The sequence below is a fragment of the Bubalus bubalis genome, chromosome 11 (assembly GCF_019923935.1).
Source record: "Bubalus bubalis isolate 160015118507 breed Murrah chromosome 11, NDDB_SH_1, whole genome shotgun sequence".
Lineage (NCBI taxonomy): Eukaryota > Metazoa > Chordata > Mammalia > Artiodactyla > Bovidae > Bubalus > Bubalus bubalis.
The window spans coordinates 11,081,998-11,099,889 of NC_059167.1; the positions used below are offsets into that span (position 1 = coordinate 11,081,998).

Sequence of the window (17,892 nt, forward strand, 5' to 3'; positions counted from 1 at the left end):
TTTCCTCAGGAGGGTCTGCTTGCAAGGTAGGTGTTTGTCTGGCATCCAGGAACTGGAGTGATAATCATTTCTCTACACTGATATGAAATCTTCCCTAAGTAATAACGGTAGCTCACTGTGCTTGGACATTTTATACAAACAAATGTGGTTTCTACTGAACACCTGCTTTCTTCCTAGGAGTCTGAGATTTTGATATACAGTACTAGGCATTAGAACCCACCTGCAAATGCAGGAGACATAAGAGACATCGCTCCCATCCCTGGGTTGGAAAGCTCCCCCGGAGGAGGGCGCGGCAGCCCTCTCCAGTATTCTTGCCTGAAGAATCCCCATGGACAGAGGAACCTGGCGGGCTATAGTCCATAGGGTCACAAAGAGTCAGACATGACTGAAGAGACTGAGCACCCACACGAGGCAGATAGTACCTAAATGACCAGGCCCTAATTAAACCTTTGGGCACTGAGTCTCTAATGAGCTTCCCTGGTAGACAGCACTTCGCAAGGGTCAGAATTCACGGCTGGAAGAACTGAGCGTGTCTTGTGTGAGTCCCCTGGGAAGGAGGCTCCTGGGCACCTGGTTTCCACTGGCCTACCCTGCATGCCCTTTTCCTTTTGTTGATTTTGCCTTGCTTCTTCTCACTCTAATAAGTCTTAGCATAAGTACAACTGTATGCTTCTAGTTCTGTGAATCCTAGCTGTCACCAAACCTGAGACCCGTAATACAGCTACCCATTAATATATTTTCCCATCTGAAGAAGGCAAGAGAAAAACCCATTCAAATGTATAAAGTTTTAGTAAATTGGAGCATTTGTAAATTTTTTGGTAATGTAACCTGAAGGAGATCAGAGCATGCTACCCCAAATTATGCCATGTTGGTGTATTGATTTTATTCAGCTGAGGGCGCTTGAGAACAAAGTAGGTGCAGAAAAGGGGTCTGTGACCTCCTCATTGTACCTAAAAACAAGTCACTATTTCCCACGAGGAAGGTGCCCTCCCTGTACCAGGAAAAGAAGAGCATTCTCATGAAGGAAAACTGGGAGTTGATGCCAAAATGGATCTGTACAAACAAACCTAAAATAACCCTTGCCGTTCAGTGGCTCAGCCATGTCCATCTCCTTGCAGTCCAATGGACTGCAGCACACCAGGCTTCCCTGTCCTGTATTTCCTGGAGTTTGCTTAAGCTCATGTCCATTGAGTTGGTGATGCCATCCAACTGTCTTATCCCCTGTCATCCCCTTCTCCACCTGCCCTCAATCTTTCCCAGGTGGCCAAAGTATTGGAGCTTCAGCATCAGTCCTCTTATCTTCCATTCATTTTCCCCATAAATTTCGTAGTCACTTTTCCATTATTAAATTCCTTTTCTTTTATCTTGTCGTCTCTCCACAAATTCTTTATTAACAAGTATATAAGCTCTCAGTCCTAACCACTTCTTCGGATCTTCCTTTTCACTGTGATGGCTCCTATGTATCGGAGAAGGCAGTGGCACCCCACTCCAGTACTCTTGCCTGTAAACTCCCATGGATGGAGGAGCCTGGTAGGCTGCAGTCCATGGGATCGCTAAGAGTTGGACACGACTGAGCGACATCCCTTTTATTTTTCACTTTCATGCATTGGAGAAGGAAATGGCAACCCACTCCAGTGTTCTTGCCTGGAGAATCCCAGGGACGGGGGAGCCTGGTAGGCTGCCATCTATGGGGTCGCACAGAGTCGGACATGACTGAAGTGACTTAGCAGATTAAAGAAAATTCATATTCTTTTCTCCTGTTAATCTATCTTCAGTTCAGTTCAGTTGCTCAGTTGTGTCTGACTCTTTGCGACCCCATGAATTGCAGCACGCCAGGCCTCCCTGTCCATCACCGGCTCCCGGATTTCATTCAAACTCGAGTCCATCGAGTCGGTGATGCCATCCAGCCATCTTATCCTCTGTCGTCCCCTTCTCCTCCTGCCCCCAATCCCTCCCAGCATCATGAGTCTTTTTCAATGAGTCAACTCTTCGCATGAGGTGGCCAAAGTACTGGAGTTTCAGCTTTAGCGTCAGTCCTTCCAAAGAATACCCAGGACTGATTTCCTTTAGAATGGACTGGTTGGATCTCCTTGCAGTCCAAGGGACTCTCAAGAGTCTTCTCCAACACCACAGTTCAAAAGCATCAATTCTTCGGCGCTCAGCCTTCTTCACAGTCCCATCCTCACATCCATACATGACCACTGGAAAAACCATAGCCTTGACTAGACGGACCTTTGTTGGCAAAGTAATGTCTCTGCTTTTGAATATACTATCTGGGTTGGTCATAAGTTTCCTTCCAAGGAGTAAGTGTCGTTTAATTTCATGGCTGCAATCACCATCTGCAGTGATTTTGGAGCTTTTATTAGTTTAATTCTCAGGTCCAACCACAGACTCTGAAAGGTTTCCTATAGGATTCTCAAGTTTTCCCCTCCCCTCCTGCTGGAAGGAATTCTTGGTAAAAAGTATGTTTCTGTTACTTTGGTTTGTTCTTATCTTTGATGATACTTGTATAGTGGGAAATAAATAATGGGTTAATTAAGTGATATAAAATTTAACCATCTGGTTTAGTAGCTGAGATAATTTTACACAGTTTAAATATAAAAAAAGTTCTTCAGAGTAGAAGATGCTTCCAGGAATGTATGATGGTATTATAGGAATTGAAAATAATCATAATGGAATAAATAATAAAATTGCTTTCCATTTAGTGTTTCACGTAGTACATAGGATACTAATGTTTACTATATGTTTCTACCTTGGTAGCATTTATCCAGGCATTAATGATGTATGTGTATGCTTCACGTGTGCTCTGTGTGTGTGTGTTTATTGGAGGAATTGTCTTGAGGGTTCTATAGAATAATCTTTTGATTGATGAGGGAGAAATGTTTATTATAACTAGATGATTCTGATTGGTTTTTCAAGGAAGATGGATTAAAGAGAATGTCAAAAAAGTGACTGAATAAACTCCACCAAGGAATGAGGAATGAATATAGGAAGGAATTCTCTGGTAAGTTTTACGTGAAGCATGATGCAGTCAGATTGACAGGAGCAAAGCAGTAGCAACAGTTTCCAGAATCAGGGCAGTTGGAGGTTGGTTCATGCTGTTCAGATTGAAACCTACTTTCCCATCAAGAGTGATAGCCACCTTATTTATAGTAAGACCCACCCCTTTCTGTTCACTCGCACTCACACATCCAGTCAGTGCCACGGTGTTTTCATATATTCTTCAAAGTGAATTATTGTCTGTTATCTGTTAATATGAAAGTCTGCAGTTTTAAAATGTAAGAACAAAAGGAATTTATTTTGTTAAGCCCTGGGCTTGCATTTATTAGTCCTGTGCCTATTCTTGTTGCTCTGTAATTAACAGAGGATAAATAATGCTGGATTTATTTTAATTCTGGATTCAAAAGAGTTGCTGGAGAAATTTGAAGAATTTCATCTACTCTTGGGTCCTTTGTAAATTTGAGACAATCTAATTGTCTCAATCAAATTGTCTCAAACCGTACTTCTGTTTGTCAGCTTTTAAACATTTCTCTCTTGTTCATTTTCTCTTTTCCTACAGCAGCTATTTCTGACTCTATCACTGTGTTTAAATACACAAGTCCAGCTCCATTTTTACCCTCCCTCAGTGGAGATATACTGCTATTTTAATAGGACTGCCTTTTTGTTAGGAGTTGGGCATCCAGTGATTTCACTTTTTTGATGTGCTAAAATTAAGATGCCTGTGGGATTATCAAGTGTAGAGAGTCATTATGCAACTAGATATTTAAAAATCTGGAATTAAGATCAATCTGGGTCTGAATTAGGAATCACTCAGATCTCTGTTTACCTACATGCTTATTTACCACCAAAGACGTTTTATAGATGGAATGATGCTTAATACTAGAACCCTGTACAGTTATCTCTATTTAAAAGCCAAATAGTTGAAGAGGCCCAGGAAAGGAGATTATGAAAGAAAAAGGAGAATTAGTGAAGAGTGTATTATGAAAGTCAAGGAAGAAGAAACGTGGGAAGAAGAAGTGATTGGCAGTGTCATATGCAACAAGGATAGTAGGAAAGATTTGTAGAGCCTGCTGTATTTGGCTTTAGGTTATCTTTGGGGATCTTGATGAGAGTTATTTTAATTGTGTGATCAGGCTGGAAACCAGAGCCAGTGAATTGAGAAGTGGATTGGAAATAAGATTGTGGGGCATCAAGTGTGGACTGCTCTTTGCAGAAGTTTTTAACCGGAAGAGGACAGGATGCTGGTTAGAAGATCATGTCAGATTGATAAAGGTTTTTTGTTTGTTAAACTGAAAAAAATTAGTTTTTTGTTTTTGTTTTAAAGATGAGAATAGTAGAGAAGAGATATAGTAGGAAAAGAGAAGGCATAACTGGGGTGGTGAAGTCCTTGATGGATGTGGAAGGAAGGAACCCAGGTAGGCTGATTTGTCTGAAGAAGAAAGGTCCCTTTTCCTTAACCACTGGGAAGATTCAGGATGGTACATGTAGGAAATTTGGGGGGTGCCTTGCCTAATAGCCTCAGTGTTATTTTTCAGGGGGAGAGCTAGATTATTTTGTATGCCACAGTGAGTGAAAAAGCTGGTAGGTTCAGAGAGAGCACACCAGACCAGGTAGGGGCATGCTGAAGAATTTCTGGGCACCGAGGGTAGCTTTCAGTGTCTCATCACGTCCCCCGATACTCATTTGTGATTTTCCTTGGAGGACTCAGTAACCTGATATGGGAAATAGGAGATTTTTTTTAGGTCCTACAGAGATGTTGGTTTTGCTATTCGAGTTCAGTAGGTGAATAGGTTTAAAAGGAGTTTGAGATGTAAGCAGGAGAGTGGCTAAAGCGAAATAAGTAAGTTAGGTTAAAGAGCCTGGATCTCAAGCCAGTAAAAGGAATCACATCTTCTCTTGGCAATGAAGAGCAAATGTATTAGGAGAAAAAGGAATTGGGCAGATGGGTAGATAAAGCCAAAGGAGGAGATAATGGGGGAAAGGGGGTTGGATATACTCTTGCTTCAAAGGTGACGGTTCTGAAAAAAAACAAAAACACTAGGATAGGTCTATAGGAGTGAGTGACTGTAGACACGTGGAGTTAGGGTCCATCTGGAAGTCTGAAAGCTTGGTAAAGAGTTGAAAACGTGGGCTCTGGACTCAGACTGTCTGAGTTTGAATTCCGTGCCCTCACTTCTTAGGTATGTGATCTCGGGCAAGTTCTAAGTGGTGGTTGACTGTTACTCAAATCAAGATAATAAGAGTGCCTTACTTTAGTTTTATGGTGGGACTGAGTGAAGTAATTCATATAAAGCATTTGTACTATCCCTTGCCCAACTTAACTGCTCAATAAACCTTAGTTGTAGTCGTCGTCGTTGCTGTTACCATTATTACTGGCTCTGTCTCATTTAGATCACAATTCTTTTTTTAAAAATTAATTATTTTAATTGGAGGCTAATAACTGTACAGTATTATGTGTTATTTTGCCATACATTGACATGAATCAGCCATGGGTGTACATGTGTCCCCCATCCTGAATCCCCCTCCCGCCTCCCTCCCCATCCCCTCCCTCAGGATCGTCCCAGTGCACCCATCGAACTTGGACTGGTATAGATCTCAACTCTTATGTCACCGCCTAAGAGAGACCCTCCCCAGCCACACTGTAAAATATAGACGTGTTCAAATAACTGTCCATCATATTTTAGCACCTTGTACTATCCACTGTTGTAATTTAGTTGTTAGTGGGAATATCTCCCCAGTTAGATTATCATCTTCTTTGGTGTTGAAGCCAGATCTTATTAACCTTTTTATAAACTATGTGCTTAACACATCAGAAGTATAACCATTCTCCTAAGTCTTTGTTGTGGGTGGAAAAATGGGATCTCTTTGTTGATGTAGAAACCACTTGAATACTGCTTGTTTAATAAAGTTGATTTCTGGCATAGTGGTAAAACTTTTAGATTAGGGCAAAAGGGTAAACCACTATCACTAGGGTTTTCTGATCTCATTTTAGAATTTTCTGCACAAACAAGTGCACAGTTCTCATTTTACTGTTTTGTTTGGAGGGATAAAGGAGTGACTCATTGCTTCCAAGCTGCATTGGATTTAGCAAACTGAGCAAATGCAAACCTCTTGTTTTCGAGGCATTATTTATATGTTGTTGCCATAATGTCAAATCATGACTTTAATCATGAGAGAAATTATATTTAACTTGATTTGAGCCACAATTGAGGGATGCTGAATGTGGAACTGATAATCTGCTGTTAGAGGAGGTTTTTAAATGTTTCCAGTCTGTTTATAGGTGCTTTAGTACAGTGTAGGTGATATCTTATTGTTTGTCCAGCTCACAGTCATTTTAGCTTCCTGAACCCAATCTTACTTGAACATATGACCTTTTCATGTTACTTTTGTAACCACAGGTATTTGAAACTAAGGCTCAGAAGGAACAGCTTATGAGATACATCGTAGGCACTTGTTTCTGAACTTCTCACTGGCTTCCAGAGCTTTACAAGAGTGGCTTAACGTTAATGATGATAACATTCTTTTATTTGTATAAAATGTTATTTAATGTACTCTCATTTTTGAAGTTAAAAAATCGGTATTTGCTCACCACTCTTCTCAAATTAAAAACACATTTGAATCATGATGATTTAGTGTAAGTTCCAAGTGTGTTATTGACCAACTCTGGTTTGAGGAGGGGGCTCCCCTGGTGGCTCAATTGGTGAAGAATCTGCCTGCCAATGCAGGAGAAACTGGTTCCCTCCTGGGTCGGGAAGATCCCCTGGAGAAGGAAATGGCAACCCACTCCAGTATTCTTGCCTGGGAAGTCTCATGGACTGAGGAGCCTGGCGGGCTACAGTCCATAGGGTCACACGAGTTGGACCTGACTTAGCGGCTAAACCACTGCTACCACTGGTTTAGAGAAACTAGATTTTAAGAGTTCAAGTTCTTTTCTTGAATAGGTAAGTATTCCATGTAAATTTAAGTTTATGAATTGAAAATCTGTCCATTGATTTGTATAGCTTGAGATAAGTTCATCAACTTATAACATTATGTATTTCCAGTCAAATAACCTATCTATAAGTAATTTATCACTTTTAAATGGACTTTCACATTACAGTATCGTCTATACTGGTGATTCTATCATCAATGTTCTTTTTTTTTGTTACAGATTTTTATTTTATTATCACAAAATTTTATTTGCTGTCAGAAAGTGAAGCATTATGTATAATGGCATATAATTGCTCTGACAATCTGAGAAATTCTAAAACATTGACATTTCTTTCATTGTACAAGACACTAGATTCTTACTGAAGTAATACATGTTGTTTTTCTCATCAATGAGGCTTTCTGTTTTAGTGACAGTCAATTGGGGAAAAAAACATAGTTTCCCTTCTTGGATAATGAAGTAGTCTAAAAATGAAAATATTTTTATAAAAAATTACTCTCAATTAATATCATGAAATACATGGGAAAGGATCATATTTTCTAGATGGATTGCTAATTTGATGACATTAGTGACTCCTGTTTGATGATATATTACACATCCAATGTAAACAAGAACATGTTCCTAATCCTTCACATGCTTTATTCCTAGAATTTAACCCGTGAATTGGAGAACAGGGAAAAACAGCAGCTAGAGATGTTGGATGAACTGACGGAGATCCAGAAGCACTTTGAGACGTGTGACGCCAAACACAAGCGCGCTGACCTGCAGATCACGAAGCTGACTCAGCACGCCGAGGAGGCCACCAAGCAGGCTGAGCAGTACCTTCTGGAGTTCCAGCAGTCCGAGGGCCTGAGACAGGAGGCAGAGAAGAGGAGAGAGGAGCTGAAGCTGAAAGCTCAGGAGTCCATTAGGCAGTGGAAGCTTAAGCATAAGAAGTTAGAACGCACGCTGGAGAAACAATCTGAAAGTCTCGATCAAATGTCAGACAAGAATAATCAGGTACAAAAGCCACATTCCTGAGGAATGATTTCTGCTGTGACCAACCATTCACTCATTTGTCCTTTGAACAAACTCTTGAGTGCTGTGCTGTGTGTGTGACCTATCAAGAGGTTCTTGATAGAAGAGTCTCTATGTCTTGACTATCTCAAGGTACAAAGATAAAATCTTTGTACAGGTTTTGTAGTAGTTTAACATTCTGTGGCTTTGCAGAGTTAACCCTTAAAACAGATCCACTCTCCTCATCTATTTTAGTGTTTAGTTCCCCAGTGGTCCCTGTGCTAAGTTGATCAGTCGTGTCTGATTCTTTGTGAACCCATGGACTGTAGCCAGCCAGGCTCCTCTGTCCATGGGAGTGGGTTGCCCTGCCCTGATTGGAAATTATTCTTTAATATCCAAATGGAAGAAAATCACAAAATCTTCCTTAATATCACATGTCTTTTACTCCAGTGAATGTATTTTAAAATCTCATTTATTTGTATATCTCAACTTCAGTATTGGTTGGAAAGAAGCATTTAAGATGCAGTCATTACTGCTGGACCATTTTCTGGCAGCAACTGTAATTTTAGTTAAGTGAGTAACACTGATAATCTCACTGAGCAATATTGTCAAATCTCAAGCCTCTTGAAGGCTTTTGTGCTCCTTCGATAGCAACAAAAAGCATTTCATTGATCTGTGTATACATTTAACGTCATCTTTTCTCTTGTATAATCAGTTATTTTAAATGGATTTTATGCTCCTGTGTTGATTCTCAACTATATCTTTGCATTGAATTAAACCCAGATGTTTATAAGATAATAAGCAGGAAAGTCATGATTGATTTTTATCCATGTTTAGTCTTGGTTTATCACTTCTGCATTGTCATTTGTCACTTGTCAAGAACTCTGTTTCAGAAGAATAATCATTTGGATAAGTTGACTTTCTTTCAAAAGAAAGCAAAATGTAGGGCATTTACACCTATAAAATCAATTGTCAGCACTTAAGAATGACAGATGCTTGTTTCATGACAGATGAGCTGTCATGGACACGATGCTTGTATTTTTACATACGAATTTCTTGGACATATAAAAGATGGAGAAAGTGATCACTTTTCACTGACTGTGGAATGCTTTTCACTTTAACCCACCTGACACTTAATAGGTGACTTATTGCCCCAAGGTAAAGCCCTTCTGAAGCTTTCAGACTTGAATCTGAATTGATTTGATCCCAGGAGATTGGTCTACCTTGATTATTCTGTTGTCAGCCTGGTTTGGCAATTGGTTCAATGAGTCTGCCTATAACGGAGGTAGGGAGAGAGAAAAGTGGTTGGGGAAATTGACTGATTGAGAGCCATCTGGGGATTTTACTTAATGAGAGGAAATTTAGAAGGGTCCATGTCATCAGACAGTATCTTAATCCAGGGGAGTTTTCTCGATTGAGCTTTTTAAATATTAAAAATTGTTAAACAATCACTTCCCAGAATACTCCTGCTAAAATTATTTTTATCACTTAGCATTGCTAATGATAAGCAAAGAAGTAGTTTTAAAGTGATTGCCACAGTTAGGGTAGTATTACAATTATCACAGCAGGCATTGTAATTTCCACTTTAAAAGCCTTAAAAATTAATGCAGCATGTTGCAGTTAGAGCAATGGTTAATCAAAGAAGAAAGGGTAACATATTTTACTGCAGATTCAAGTGTCCAGTAAGTCTGTGATATGGAAATACATTGTAAATCACTTTGGAAAAAGTATATCTTTAATACCTTACTGAGTAATGCCTCTGAAGAATATTTAATTTTGAATAAAACAGAAAACCACGTTAGGGCAGTAGTAAGACAGTCTACTCACATTTTGTGTTTTGGGGATGAATTACTTTCCAAAAGTGACTCCAGGGTATATTTGGAAGTGTATGTTAAGGTAAAAATGATACTGGTTTACAAATAAAGCATGTTATAGAGAATGTATTAATTGTTTAATAAGTAACTTTATTGAGCACTTTCATGTGCTTAACAGATGCAGTCTTTGCATTTTCAAAATAGTTCCTTGCCTACTTCCATCTATCTTTTTCCAGGTTCACTTATTTTCTGCTTTAAGATGTGCCACTTAAAATTCATTAGAAAGCCAAAAGCATTTATTCTCTTAACTATTGCTCTTATTTTTTTTTTTCCTGCTTTTTACATTACATTATGAAATCTTGGTAAGATGTCAGATATATATCATATTACAAAACCGTTTCATTATTGAAGCATATGGCACATCAAATAAATAGCATATCATTGCAGAAAAAATCCAGACAGGTCAGTATGTATACTTTTCTTAAAAGACACTGACATGAATGGTTACATCAGGGAATCATGATGTTCTTCAGAGATACATAGATGGTGTAACATTCTATCGATATATATAACATTCACTAGAAGGCCGGGCATTCTATTGATATAAATAATCTAGTCAAGAATTGTGATTTTTTGCCTTTTTTCCTTTAAAGTGCTTTTGAAATCATTGGTTTTTATATGTACTTTAAAAATAATAAGGAAAAAAATTTCAATTTGGGTTTTGATCATAATGTATGCTTTTCTGAGTGTTTCCAAATTCATGTTTTTTTTTTTTTTAACATGGATAATGGGAATGATTCTTAGGTTTTGTTTTTTCTTATTGAATTGGCAGGATAATTGACTTGCCCATGTATTGAGCTTTTTCCTTGATAATATTTGACTTCGAGAATCTTAAATTGCCATCTTTTCCTTCTGTGTATTGCTTTCATGCTGAGGGAAATAAAAGAGTTGTATGTAATATATACTATCTTTTCAAATGTGAATTTCTTAATGGTTGAAAAGTAAGGAGGATCAGTGCTAAAGTGCACACTTTCTAAATGTGTATGCAGTCTTGTCATAAGCAATTTAAGAAAGGCTAGAGTACTGATATGTTAGTATAACCCGGCACTCTCTGCATGTTTCCTTCCATGCAGAAAAATAACTTTTGTTTTCTTTAAAAATTTTTCTTGTCTACCTTTTGGTTCCTTAAAAAAAAGGAAAAAGAACTGTACATACTTGATAGGCCTTTGAGGAGTTGATTCCTGTTCCTATAAATCACCATGGTTTTAAGCAGTATCATTCCTTTGGCATCACACCACCCATTTTCAATCCTTCTCTCATAATCTTCCCCTATAGCTCTCCTTCAGTGGAAACAGTGTTCAGTTAGAACATTCCCTTCCCATTTTTCCTGACTGCTACTATGTCTCCATTAAGCCTCCACTTTTCTCAAGAATTTTCACCCCTGGCTTCCCTTCAACCTGTTTCATTACATATAATTTTGCTATTATCATTGGTGATCTCCAAGTTTAAGTCAGCAGCCCATTGGTCTCTGTGTTTTTATATTTCACTAGCTTCCTATTGTATAGTGACCTTCAAATCACTCTGCAGCTAATTTCTGTGGCTAAAATTTGTCATCATCTATAATTTGTGTTCTGATCTTTAGTTCTAAAATTTCAGTCACTTATTGTCCACATTAGTTTTATTCCTTTCTCCTCTTTTAACTATTACCATCGGAGTTTCATCTTCCTGCATATCATTGGTTGACCAACTGTTTCTTGAAATCAGTTTTTTTTCTTTCTCAGACTGGACTTCATGAAAAGCTAATCTGGTGACATGTTCACCGGCATCTTCAGTTTCTTAACTTCCACCCCACACATTTTGCTGATCTTCAACCTGGGATCTACCTAACTCTCTACTTATTCTGTTGCTGCTTTTGAGTGGTACCAGTAAAACCTACATAGAATATCATGTATATTGGCTCCTCTTCCCTGACCCCAGCTCAATTCATTCCATCACATTAAAAAAAAATTTAACGTAGGCCAATTGCTAGGCATCTAGCCCTCTTCTGATCAAGAACTATTCTTCATCTGAAGGGTGAACTATGAAGACTGTTGGGGACCTTCTGAAAAATGTTACTCATTCCTAAAAAAATACACTAGGAGGGAGATGTCCTCCTTCTCTGAACACTACTGTGTTTGACTGTGATGCCAGAAATGGCTGAGGCTGTCCTGCGATGATCCTGAGACTACAGCCTCATTAGGAGGGAAGGTATTGCTGAGAGCGATGCAGAGCAGTGGACCTAGAGCTCTGACATACTGTGTCTGGAGAGTTCTGCTTGGAATGATGGTAAATCACCTTGTAGTTTAAGCTAGCTTGAATTGGAGTTTTCTCTTACTTGCAGCTGAAAAAAAATCCAATCTGATATGAAACATCAATTCTTGGAGTAAGGAGCTGTAAGTGAACAAACCTAAAATGATTGACTACGTGGAGAAGTAGGGTGAGGACAGGGATGATCAGACTTTTCTCAAGGGAAAGCTGGAAAACCTTACCATACTATTGGAAATAATTGAGCCATTAGAAGTCATACCTTTGGGTCTTGATGATGTGCTTCAGGGGATGGTATTAAGTGACCAGTAGGTTAATGACTTAGGGCTTCCCTGGTGGCTCAGCTGGTAAAGAATCCGCCTACAATGCAGGAGACCTGGGTTCGATCCCTGGGTTGGCAACATGTCCTGGAAAACGGAAAGGCTACCCACTTGAGTATTCTGGCCTGGAGAATTCCATGGACTGTATAGTCCATGGGGTTGCAAAGAGTCGGACACGACTGAGCGACTTTCACTTCACCTCAGGAAAACTTTAGGATGTTGGAGTCTGTTGTGTACTTATTGCAGCCGTTAGAAAACTCCCAGAAGAGAACGACAAGCACAGCTTGAAACTGGGCTGTCTAAAAGCAGAGAGAAAGATCTTGGGGCCTTGGGAGACTGAAAATCTGCTATCTTTAGTCCATATTTACTGAGCCTGGTAATTTGAAGTCAGAGTTGCAAAAACCAAATCGTCTATCTATGCTAAAGTTAGTCCAAGTAAGGGAGGTAGGACATTTAGCAGAAATTTAAATGAGGTAAAAAAAAACAAGCCTGATTTCTCAGGCCTAGGCACTTCTACTCAAGCATTTCTCACCAAAGGAGACCCAAGTCCATTGTTTTGAATTCCCTAAAGACAAAGGTTATTCAACCGAGGGCCCCCAGGAATCTCCAGGATACTGAGGTGGTGGTTAGGACACTGACATTTTCAGACACGAAGTCAATGTCTAGACAAATCTTGGGCTATGGCTACTAGCCAAGGATTAACCAAAAGAAAATAGAAGTTACTTAGCTTTTAGTATGTATATTGCCAAAGAAATTCCAAACTTGACCAACATAGTCTGTGACTGCTGTAAGGCTGTCACTGCTGTCTGAATTGATGTAACGCTTGGAACACTGAAGGTGCGGGCGAAACCTGGAGAGTTGTGGAGGGTGGTAGAGTCTGAGCTTTGAAGGACTCATCTTGAAACACCCCATCTCTGCTCTTCCCATCATGTGACAAAAATAAATATAGTATTTTGCAATCAAAGACATTTTATCTGCTACAACTTCATCTTGAGTACACGATTTTTACTGATATCTTCAGGGCTGCATGGAAATCTCTTAACTCAAGGTCAGGGGCCTACGTTATCTGTTCCAAAATCAATCACTGTATTTGAGCCGCCTCCCCTATTCTCAGGTCCCTCCTTATGTTAGCCTTACAGCCAAGGCTGGATTCTGTCAGTTTTGTCTTCTTTAATGTGGTGCATAGAGTGCCCTCCCAAAGATACCTCAGCCTAGTTTCTGGAAGCTGAGAATATGGAGGAAATATCAGTGCCATGATGATGTTACATGGCATGGTTGATTTTAAGATGAGGAGATTGTCTGAATGGGCCTAGTCTAATCTCAGGAGCCCTTCAAAGCAGATAAATCTTTCTGATTGTTGGGAGAAGGGGAAGTCAGAGGGATTCAAAACTTGAGAAGGATTCAGTGTGGAATGTCACTGGCTGCAGAGACAGAGGAGTCCATAAGCCACGGAGCGTGAGTGGCTTTTAGAAGCTCAGGAAAACAGCTGGCCCAAAGCTAGCAAAGGTAACAGGGACCCATGTCCTAGGGGCACAGAACTAAATTTTGCCAACACCATGAATGAGCTTGGAAGTGGATTCTCCCTCAAAGCCTCCAGATAAGAGCCCAGGTTAGCTGACATCTTGATTTTAGCATCAGGAGATGGAAGGCAGAATTGCTTGCCAGGATTGACAACCTATGGAAACAGTGAGATAATATATGGGTGTTGTTGTTTTAAGCCATGAAATTTGTTGGAATTTGTTACACTGCAATAGAAAAAGAATACATCTGCCCTTGTTTAGCCACTCAGTCATGTCCAGCTCTTTTTCGACCCCCTGGACTATAGCCCACCACGCTCCTCTGTCCATGGGATTTCTCAGGCAAAAATACTGGAGTGGGTTGCCATTTTCTTCTCCAACATCCACCCTTAGGCTTATGATTATTTCTAGCCATTTTTCCTGCCTTAAATCCTCTCTGAAGTGAACTCTTTCCCCTGTGTTCTAGAGACTTTTCAATCTGGAACAGTAGTTTATCAGTGAACCCCTCCCTTCACAGTTTTGATCACTGTCTTGCATAAGTACCTCCCGGAGACTCCTGGTTTCTCCTTAAACTTAAATCCCACCCCCTCTCTTTACTTCCCCCTTCCCAGTTGTCTTCATCACAGCCCTATGATGTAGCTTTTATTATCTTTATAAAGATAAACAATTTCTTTAAGGTCATAGAACTACTTATGCCTGGCTGAGAATCCAGTTCTCCTGGTCAGAGCTCAGCTGCTTAATCACTCCCTTTGTATTATTTCTCATGTTAGCTTCATGCTCTTTCTCCCTGTTAGAAATTTGAGGAGACCATTTTTTTGAAGTGATGGACTTATTTTATCATGAATTGTTTCACACTGAGGTGCAAAATATAAAGTATAAAAATGTCTTAAAGTATTTGCATTTTAACTCATTTCTAATTCTAAAATGAGAATCTTAGTTTTTTTTGTTTTTTTTTGTTTTTTCCCCTGGGTTCAAACTATGGTAGGCATCAGTAAACAAGTATGGAGATGCTATTGGTGTCAGTGTTGGGGGAGAGGGGACAGTTTCAGCTGCCTTAGCTGTTGGCTTTTTCATTTGCATCGATGGACCGTGAGGATTAAAGGGTTAGTTCTTGGCCTTTGTCCCTGAGCAATAGCCCTAATCCCCAAAGAGGCTGGCAGAGGGTGATGGCCTTTCGGTCCTTTGACTTTTCTCATGAGTCCCTTCCCAACCTTTCCAACTCTTAAATTAACCTTATTTCTACCTTTAACTTAAAGACCTCTGCATTACATACTGGTGTGTTTCTTGTCACTAATCAAATCACATTATTTGATTAACAATGACTGATTGTACCAAAACCTTTCTGTATCTACATTCTTCTTCACATTATATTCCCTATCTGTTTTGAGGTTTCTCCTTTTGAAAAGTGTGCCACTGAAATGCAAATCATTGTTATTTTAAGTAACATTGTATTATTTTAATCTCTGGTAAATAATAACTGGAGTCTTTTTTTCCCATTCTTCTGCTCAATTTTATCTTACCTTTAAGTAATTATTTATGATCATGGATTGATGCATTTTGGTGATGAAAATCTGAAACATACATCTCAGTGTGGTACTACTTCAGAGCAATTGTATTTTTCTGCCTTTTTCTAGCCTAAAAAATATTTTTTATTTAAAACCAGAAAAAATACAAAGTATTATTTTATGGCATTTTCTTCTCCTTGTGGCTTAAACTTTATTTCGTTTTCTGGCAGTGTATATGGTGAATTTTACAGTAATTTTTGCTTTCTGTTCCTAATCTGATAGATTCAAAAAGAAAAGGATGAACTGAAAAGTCAGCTTTATGCAGCGCTGCAACAAATAGAGAATCTCCGAAAGGAATTGAATGATGTGCTGACCAAGCGTGCCCTTCAAGAGGAGGAGCTTCATTGTAAGGAGCAGAAGCTAAGTGATGTTAAGTCTCATCAAGCTGATCTTGAACTGGAAGTCAAGGATTCCCTGGATACCATCCATAGGCTAGAAAGTGAATTGAAAAAACAGAATAAGATTCAAAGCCAGTTGAAAGCTGAGAAAGCTCACCTGGAGGAACAGATTGCAGAGCTGAAGGAGAGCCAGGCCAAGGACAAAGCTCAACTTCTTGAGATGCAAGAGGCCATCAAGGACTTGAGTGCCATCCGGGCAGACCTCGCAAATAAATTGGCGGAGGAACAGAGAGCCAGGAAAGAGGTCCTCAAGAGCCTTTCTGACCTCAGGACACAAGCAAAATCTAAAGATGAGGAAACAGCTACAATCATTAGTCAGTTAAAGCTCGAAAGAGATGTTCACCAGAAGGAGCTGGAAGATCTCACATCGTCATTGCAGAGTGTGAAAACAAAACACGAACACAATATCCAGGAGCTGATGAAGCACTTCAAGAAGGAAAAGAGTGAGGCTGAGAATCATATTAGGACCCTGAAGGTACCTGCGCTGAGTTATCCTGATGATACTGGAGAAAATTTTCTGGTGGCTCATGAAGTTAATAACGCGTAAACTTTTAGAGATCGTTCTGTATTCCCAAGCACTGAAGGGGAGATAAAACTAACAATAAAGAGGCTTATTCGTGCCTGTTCGGCCAGGTTGAAATGAGTTATAGCGGCCACCTGGGAGCACCTATTGCAGAGGACTGAAACCCTTTAAAAAGAACGGTTAGCTGTTCGGGGAGTTCAGGAAAGGCAGACAGAGGTGGCAGTGAGTCATGGGCCTGAAATGCGCCCACATTCAACATTTATGATCTTCTAAAATATAAAAGGCAAAGACTTGTCAAGGCCATAGAAGCTGTAACCATGGCCCCTATTAACATGGTAACTAATGAGGATCGGCCTGTGGGTTTTGCAGACCCAAGGCTTTTTGAGATTTACCCCTTCTTTTCCAAGTCAGAATTGCCTGGGTAAATGCGTAATTGAGATCTTGGATTTGAGGAAGTATTTCTAAGATGTATATATCATTATGTTAGCAGTTATCACATGCAGGGGAGTCATCTCACAACATGATTGTCAGGAGTGTGATAAATCTATCCCCCCTTCCTGCTTTAGTTATGCATCATCATATGATATAGATTTCATACTATTTATTTTTTAATTTCCTTTTATTAGTATGAGAATTCCATGAGGACTGGGATTTGACTCTTGTTTACAACTATATCCCTAGTGCCCAGTTCCTGGAACATTAAAAATATCTTGTTGAATAGGTGAATACATAGATTAATTATATTTTTTCTCAAAATTCCTTGAAATGCAACTACCATAAAAATGCTTGTGACAAAGATGAAATTATTAACTATAATTAAGCTGCACTTGTAGAATGTTTTCAGCTAATTTATTAATTTTTCTTTAGTCCTGTTTAGTCTACTGGCAGTAGTGAATTAGGAGTTATTTAAGTTGGGGTGGGCAGAGCAGAATGGAAGCTGGAAGAAATAGGTAAGAGGCCTGCATTCTATTTCATGTAGCCTAAGACACTGTTATTTGTAAGGTGGATCATTGCTCTGTGCTTGGGAAAACATATTAACGCCTATGAAAATGTGACATGCTGTCAACTGTAAGATAACATCCCGAGGCAGAGAAGGTAAAATGTGAAAAAATTGTATCTTTTGATATTGGTGAAGTATGGCATAACAGTCTTTCAGCGTTGGTGAGTCCATAAGCAAAAGCAGAATCAGAGATATGGAGAAGAGAATACATTCATGGGGTTGCAAAGAGTCGGACACGACTGAGCGACTGATCTGATCTGATACACACACACACACATATATATATATATATATCTATCTATCTCGGAGAAGGCAATGGCAAGCCACTCTAGTACTCTTGCTTGGAAATCCCATGGATGGAGGAGCCTGGTAGGCTACAGTCCATGGGGTAGCTAGGAGGCGGACACGACTGAGAGACTTCATTTTCACTTTTCACTTTCATGCATTGGAGAAGGAAATGGCAACCCACTCCAGTGTTCTTGCCTGGAGAATCCCAGGGATGGGGGAGCCTGGTAGGCTGCCGTCTA

The 17,892-nt window shown here is 39.5% G+C and overlaps 1 protein-coding gene across 15 annotated transcripts in view; it reads left to right on the forward strand.

Annotated features, from left to right (window-relative positions):
- CEP128 (centrosomal protein 128) overlaps nucleotides 1–17,892 on the forward strand; it is a 601,725-nt gene that overhangs the window by 287,536 nt on the left and 296,297 nt on the right. For all 15 annotated transcript variants that reach the window (XM_045162006.1, XM_045162005.1, XM_045162004.1 and 12 more), the window contains 2 exons: nucleotides 7,577–7,927; nucleotides 15,667–16,317. In XM_045162006.1, coding sequence (XP_045017941.1) covers nucleotides 7,577–7,927; nucleotides 15,667–16,317 — 1,002 coding nt within the window. The remainder of the gene's footprint in view (nucleotides 1–7,576; nucleotides 7,928–15,666; nucleotides 16,318–17,892) is intronic.